We start from the raw sequence: 6876 nt of genomic DNA, 5'->3' as shown, positions 1-6876 counted from the left end.
GGCCTCCTGTTCACCCAGGGAGACCCTGCCTGGCATCGACCCTACCAAGGTCTTCTGAGAGTTTTGGATCCGTTCTGTATTTGGAGGACTTTCTGGTCCTGTTTCCTGGATTCTCTGTGTGGCCCAGGAGATGGAGCATGTGTCACCCTGTCTCAAGATTCTTCGGACCAGAGCTGGCAAGGAAATGAGAAAGGATCCTAATTAGGGGGTGATAACCCCACGGAGAAATTTGGGCTCTCTGCAGCAGGCCGTGTCCTTCCCACAAGCCCTGCGTGTTTGTCAGATGTTTATAGAGCCTTCATTAACAGAGAGCTCCCTTAGATAAGAGGTGGGAGCACGGCATCGAGGGCCAGATAAGAGCAAGCGGAGGCCACTCTGGGGAACTGCGGGTGAGAGCCTGTGAATTGGCCCTGGGGCTCGGTGCTGAGCCGTGGGCAGGAAAATGCCGGCCCGCTCCTTCCGGGCCTCTCCCTGCGCCCGCTAACACACCCGCGGCCACCGCCCGCAGTTTCCCGTTCAGGGCGACAGCGCCGTCCCAAGATGTGCTGTGGGGCGCTCTGGGTGGCCCTGCCTGTGCTCTCCCTGTTGGCGGGCTGCGCGCCCGGGAAGCCCCTGGAGAGCCGGGGAAGGGCGTCAGCCGGGGGAGATGTCCACCGCTTGCTCCCGGGGCCTGGAGAGGAGCGGGAGGGGGGCGCCTTCGACCTGAGGATGTTTCTGGAGAACATGAAGGTGGACTTCCTGCGCAGCCTCAACCTCAGCGGCATCCCTTCCCAGGACAGAACCCGAGCGGAACCACCCCAGTACATGATCGACCTGTACAACAGATACACCACCGACAAGTCCACCACCCCCGCGTCCAACATCGTGCGCAGCTTCAGTGTGGAAGGTAGAGTCGGCTCCTCCGGGGCCCTCCCCCTGGTTGGGGGGGACGCAGGGATCAGGGCTGCACTGCCCGGTCCTGCAGCCACTGGACATAGGATGCTCTTTAAGTTTTAAATTTAAATGAATTAAAATGAGATAAAATTAATAACTTAGTTCACTGGTTTGGGATCTGTCGCTCCATGGTCATGTGTAGTTAATGGATACCTTATAGTATAGGGCAGAGTATAGTACATTTCCATCCTGGCACCAAGTTCTACTGGACAGCTCTGCTGTAGATGGTTCTCCTTTTCTGGGCCCAGGGCCAATTTTACACATTCGGTGCCTACGGGAATGCCAGCTCCCTTTCTTCCATCCCTTCCTTCTCTTCTTCCCCTTCCCTGCTTTGAAACAGACAACCTATTTAGCCTTCAACCGATGGGTGTATTTTTTTAGCTTTGAAAGGATGTCTGCTTCTCTCCCACCAAAAGGTATTTACAAGTCCAATAAATTTTTTTGAGAGGACAACTTATTTTCTAAATAGAAAATGATTTACCTGATTTGAAAGGGCTGGAAGGTAACAAACCCTTGTTTCACCCTGCCCCCACTAATACACCCAACGTAAGTGAAATGAATTTGTGAGCATGGAAGCCTAGGCTTGCAGATGCTGGGGGAACTTGCCCAAGTCACGTAGTGGTCCGGCAGCTGGATTCTGACACAGATCCCATGTGCCTACAAATCTTAGGTTTTTCCTGCTGCCGCTGTCTCTGAACACCCATGCACATGGGACCTTTCTCTTCCCAGGTTTGACGCCTGCAAACCCCTAAAAGGCCTGGCTCAGTGCCATGGCAGGTCACCCCTGCCCAGCCTGCAGAGCATACGTCCTATCTGAAGGATGCTACAACACGCAGATCACCAAGCCGCTGCCAGTATCTCACCATGCCCCTGGGGCATGTCTGTTGCCTGTGCTTTAGGAAAAGGCTGAGTTTCATTGGCTGGACCTAATCACCAAATCCCATAGTCTCGGAGTCCAGCGTTTGGCACCATCTCGATGATCAGCCCCTCCCCTGTCCAGCATTTTCCATGTACCCAAAACAAGTTTTCTGACTCAGTCCCAGCTGTGCTTATGGCCAGCACTCCTGTGAAGGCCAGTTAGGCTTCCCTCCATGGACGGTCCAAGGGAAGCTCAGGTAGAGAGGCTGTTTGTTTTCTAGATGTGTGATACGGTCCCATAGTGATTTCAAAGCATGGCACAGTAAGAGCACAGTAGGCCATTAATGCTCATACACACCATTCACTATTCACAAAAGTTCTGCAGGGGCCAGAATGTCAGGCACATCAAGACTGGGTGAGGGGCCATGTGCTTTGAGGGGGACATGCATTTTGGGGAGGAGGGCCTGGGAAGGACACAGAAATATTGACTGAGCATCTGCTATGAGCCAGGGAAAGTGACAGTAAGTTCTGTGTGCCATCTTGTGGAAGTCTCACACCAACCCTGAAAGACCATTAGGATGAGCCCCATGCTACAGATGAGGAGACTGAGGCACAGAGAGACTCAGGACTTCTCCAAGGTCATAAGCCTAGGAAGGGGTTGAGTCCAGATTAGCAAGGCAGTCTGTCAGACACTGCTGGATTTCATGGCACCACACAGACTCCCCTCGTGTCATGACTTCATATTGGTGACCGAGCCATGGCACAATAGAGATGTCCTGACGACTGTGTGCCAGCCAGGAGAAGTTGGAAACTGAGACAATTGTAGAGCTCAAAGCTAAACCTCATTTTTACCTAACATGACAAAGCAATTGAGACTGATCTGTTTTCTTTCTTTATTCTCGTCAAACGTTAAAAAAAAAAATCCACTTTTGCTTTGCTCAGAATAACAATTCTGTTTCTATGCCATTAAGTTACTGAGATTTTTCACATTGTCTTAATGTTGGAAATTCACCATCCCCTCCCAGGGTATCTGCTTGAATATCGCACACTCGGGATTTGCCCTCTGAGGCTGACAATATGCTTTGCTATGTCATTTATTTGACTTTTTTTTTTTTACGTGAAGAGCTTTACAGGATGTGTGCACTTGGCAGTTAAACAGCCTAAATCCAGTCTCCACATCTGTGAAAGTGGAATACTAATTAGATCCTCCCAGGCCCACTGTGAAGAGTATAGAATGCAAAGTATAGGGCAGTATAGAATGCAAAGTGCCCAGTGCAATGCTGGGCAGAGTAGATGCTTACTAGAAAATTGGATCTGACCACTCCAATGCAAGGTTTCTCTTGTCTCTGTTTTGCTTTGGAGGGTCCCACATGTACCTTTTGAAATTCTCTTCTACATTAAGGGCTTGAGTGAAACCAAATGAAGACTTGACAGAGTCAGTCAGAGTCGTCCTTGATGCCCTCTGACCTAAGTCATGAGTCTCAGTTTTGATGTCATGGAAGATGACCATCCCTGTGTACTTGCCTTTCAGATGCTGTCTCTATCACAGCCACAGAAGACTTCCCCTTCCAGAAGCATATCTTGCTCTTCAATATCTCCATTCCTAGGCATGAGCAGATCACCAGGGCCGAGCTCCGACTCTATGTCTCCTGTCAAAGTTATGCAGACACTTCTCATGAGCTGAGAGGCAACATGGCTATTTATGATGTTCTGGATGGAGTAGATGCTTGGGAAGCTTCTGCAGACACCAAGACATTCCTTGTGTCCCAGGACATTTTGGATGAGGGTTGGGAGACCTTTGAGGTCTCCAGTGCTGTGAAGCGGTGGGTCAGAGCAGACTCTACCAAGAGCAAAAATAAACTGGAAGTGACTGTGGAGAGTCACAGGAAGGGCTGTGACAAGCTGGATATCAGTGTCCCCCCAGGCTCCAAAAACCTGCCCTTCTTTGTTGTCTTCTCCAATGACCGCAGCAATGGGACCAAGGAGACCAGGCTGGAGCTCAGGGAGATGATTGGCCATGAACAGGACAGTATGTTCAAGAAAGTGTCCAAGAATGGTCTGGCAGAGGCAGGTGACCACAGGGATGAGGAGGACGGGGAAGCTCACACAGCCGCAGCGTCCTCTTTAGCCAGACGGAAGAGGAGTGCCGGTGCCAACAACCACTGTCAGAAGACCTCCCTACGCGTGAACTTCGAGGACATTGGCTGGGACAGCTGGATCATTGCACCCAAGGAGTATGATGCTTACGAATGTAAAGGTGGCTGCTTCTTCCCCCTAGCCGATGACGTCACACCGACAAAGCATGCCATTGTGCAGACCCTGGTGCATCTCAAGTTCCCCAAGAAGGTGGGCAAGGCCTGCTGCGTGCCCACCAAACTGAGCCCCATCTCCATCCTCTACAAGGATGACATGGGAGTCCCCACCCTCAAATACCATTACGAAGGAATGAGCGTGGCAGAGTGTGGGTGCAGGTAGTGCTGGCCTGAGGGAGAGGGTGAAGCAGGGTGGAGGGCTCCTGTGTCCCTCTGGGCATCATGGGGACTAAGTCAGCCTGCATGGCAGCCTGAGGGAGGAAAGGGAGCTGCCATGTCCTGAAGGTAAATGCCAGCCCACACCAAGCATACACCACTGGGTCTAACCGCAGGGGAAGGCAATGGCCAGGGATGAAGAGTGGGGATTGGGGAGAAGAGGAAAGCCTAGGAGGATTGTTGGGGGGCAAGAGGTGACAATGGAAAGAGGACAAGAGAAAAATAACCCGGAGTCAGCAGAAAATAGCACAAATGAGGCAGGGGAGTATAAACAGTTGAGGTATAGAGATTTACAGGGATTAAAGGAGGCGAGAAGGTTGGGACACATTCCAATAACCCCAGGGGGTGAAGGGGACAGGGACAGCATGTGCTCGACACCATCATTTTACGGATTCCCAGAACTCCGTGAGATGGGTGTTATGAGTCCCAGTTTACACATGCAGGAGCCAAAATGCAGGAAGTTGAAGTAACACCGGTCGATGCCGTGATTTCAACCCGCAGGTCTGCATAGGTCTGTCCACCACCAAAGCCCTGGGGCTTCGCAAATACCCATCCAAGTTTATCGGGTCACCTTGCAGCGAAAGAATAATTAGATTCTGGGAGGCAGGGAGCGTGGGGCAAGCTGGATTCAGCCCTGGCCAGTACCACCAGTATGACTGGGCTGTTTGGAGGTCCCAGGGCCCATTCCAACTGCTTGGTGCCTATGCTGTTTCAATGGCGCAATGATTTTTAAGATGACCCTCAAGCCACTGAGGAACACTCCCCAAACCAACTACAGGATGGAGAGAGTACGTGCCAGAGCCCTTGGGTTGCAGTATGCACTGGGGTTGGAGGGACATGGGCCCTTTCCCACCAGCATCTCACATGTGACCACCAGCTGCCTGTGGCTTCGAACCTTGAGATGGTTTGGAAGGAGCAGGTATGATCTACCCTGAGGGACAGGGCAGCCTACAGCTCACGTGGCTGCTGTTAATTTACTCAGCATAACTGGCTCACCAGCATAACACAACTGTGGGCTTCCCTCCCACCAGGACTCTGTGGGAGACCGAACCTGGATTTGAATTTGCTGGAATAAATGTGTTCTTGCTTTGGTATTTGCGATGTCCCTATTTTTACTTCTTGGTGACAGGTGCTCAAGTAATGACATCCAGCCTTCCTAGGTGAGGGCTCCCAGCCATTGGAGAACTCAGGTCCTTATTAGCCATGGCCAGCTCTGCCTGCACCTGCTGGCTTTCTTGAGCTGTGTGTCCTGACCTTGGACCCCTGGACTGGACTCAGCACCCACTGATCCTGAAAAAAGACAGAGTTTTCATTTCCTCTGAGTTCCATTCTCTCCTCTGACTCTAGAGGTCACGCATGGAATGGGGTGGAGTGAAGAAGAGTCTAGAAGTGGTGAAGATTCCAGTCCATGGCCTTTCTGGTCACTGGCCAGAGCAAAGCCTATAAAAGGCCTGAAGAGACCCAGGCCTTTCCCACTGGTTGAAGCTCCCAGTGTATTTAAAAAAAAAAAAAAAGTTTGTGTTAAATGTTTACGTGGAACCAATGAAGAGCTTTAACATAGTTAATACAAATTAATTAATTTAAATATAATTAATTACTGGAATTGCAGAAAATACTAATTCCTGGTACGACAGTGTTGCTGAATCATAAAGAAGGACGAGGAATGTCTTTTAGTCCTGGTGGTGTACTTCTGTGCCTGCATCAAAGTTTCACTTTGAAATAAAATCAAACATCTAAACTGTGGACTTTCCTGAATGTGAGACCTGGGCAGGATGGTCCCTCCATGCTGTCCCCTGCCCACCCCTCCCCATAGGCCCTTCTTTCTCTGGGGGGCAGGGAGAAAGTGTTGCCATAGCCGTGGGCGGACTCATGGGGACAGTGTCTCTGTAGGCTGGGAGAGTGGAAATGTCCATATAAGGGCATGTATGTGGTTCTGTGAGAGAGTAGACATTTGCAAGTGGGCAACAGTTAGCCCCGTGTTTTCCCTGATCTCCCCCATGCCAGGGGAGGGAGGTCTGGGCCATGAGTCTTCCCCTGCCCTGCGACATGCCCCACTATTCCAGCATCAGCTCCTACTATGTCCCTGCTCAACACCCAGCTCCAGCCACTTTTCCTCAGGGCCACACCCTCAGTCTCGGGGGCAACTTCCCTGGTCATCCCACTCCCAGCTGCACAGCCCAAGTCACCATCTGTGCAGACCCAACTCTAGTGGCACCCCCTCTGGCCCCTCTCCTGATGCCTCGGCTCTGATATTCCTACTCTGAGGAGCACTACAATGCTTCTGTCTTGTGGCTGTTATGGGCTGGGCATGGGGACCTGCTCACCTCTTATCCTAAGCCATCTATGGCACAACATCTGCTGGGGACAAGGCCTGAGAGCCTCTGGCCTGGGTCACTCTCAGAAGGCTGTCATGGGCTGTGACTCAAGGCAGCCTGACTTGGACAGATGTGCTGGGAAGAGAACTTCCAAGGAGCGCCCCCAAGAAATGCTTTCTGGCTTCCCTTTCACGGGTTATTCTTCCCACTGGATTCCCCAAAGGGTTTTCACCCCCAGCCAG

General features: G+C 51.4%; 1 protein-coding gene across 1 annotated transcript; it reads left to right on the top strand.

The window, feature by feature from the left end:
• Positions 1 to 531: 531 nt before the first annotated feature.
• On the top strand, positions 532 to 4333 carry GDF2 (growth differentiation factor 2). The gene is made up of 2 exons (XM_044236601.1): positions 532 to 886; positions 3323 to 4333. The coding sequence occupies exons 1-2, from the start codon at positions 541 to 543 to the stop codon at positions 4264 to 4266; spliced, it is 1290 nt and encodes a 429-aa protein (XP_044092536.1). The 5' UTR covers positions 532 to 540; the 3' UTR covers positions 4267 to 4333.
• Positions 4334 to 6876: the final 2543 nt, after the last annotated feature.

The sequence above is a fragment of the Neovison vison genome, chromosome 2 (assembly GCF_020171115.1).
Source record: "Neovison vison isolate M4711 chromosome 2, ASM_NN_V1, whole genome shotgun sequence".
Taxonomy (NCBI): Eukaryota; Metazoa; Chordata; class Mammalia; order Carnivora; family Mustelidae; genus Neogale; species Neogale vison.
This window is presented reverse-complemented; position numbering and strand designations above follow the sequence as displayed.

Coding starts and splice junctions, on each gene's coding strand:
- GDF2 (XM_044236601.1), top strand. CDS start 541: ATGTGCTGTGGGGCGCTCTGGGTGGCCCTGCCTGTGCTCTCCCTGTTG. Junction 887..3,322: donor GCGCAGCTTCAGTGTGGAAG/GTAGAGTCGGCT, acceptor CTTGCCTTTCAG/ATGCTGTCTCTATCACAGCC.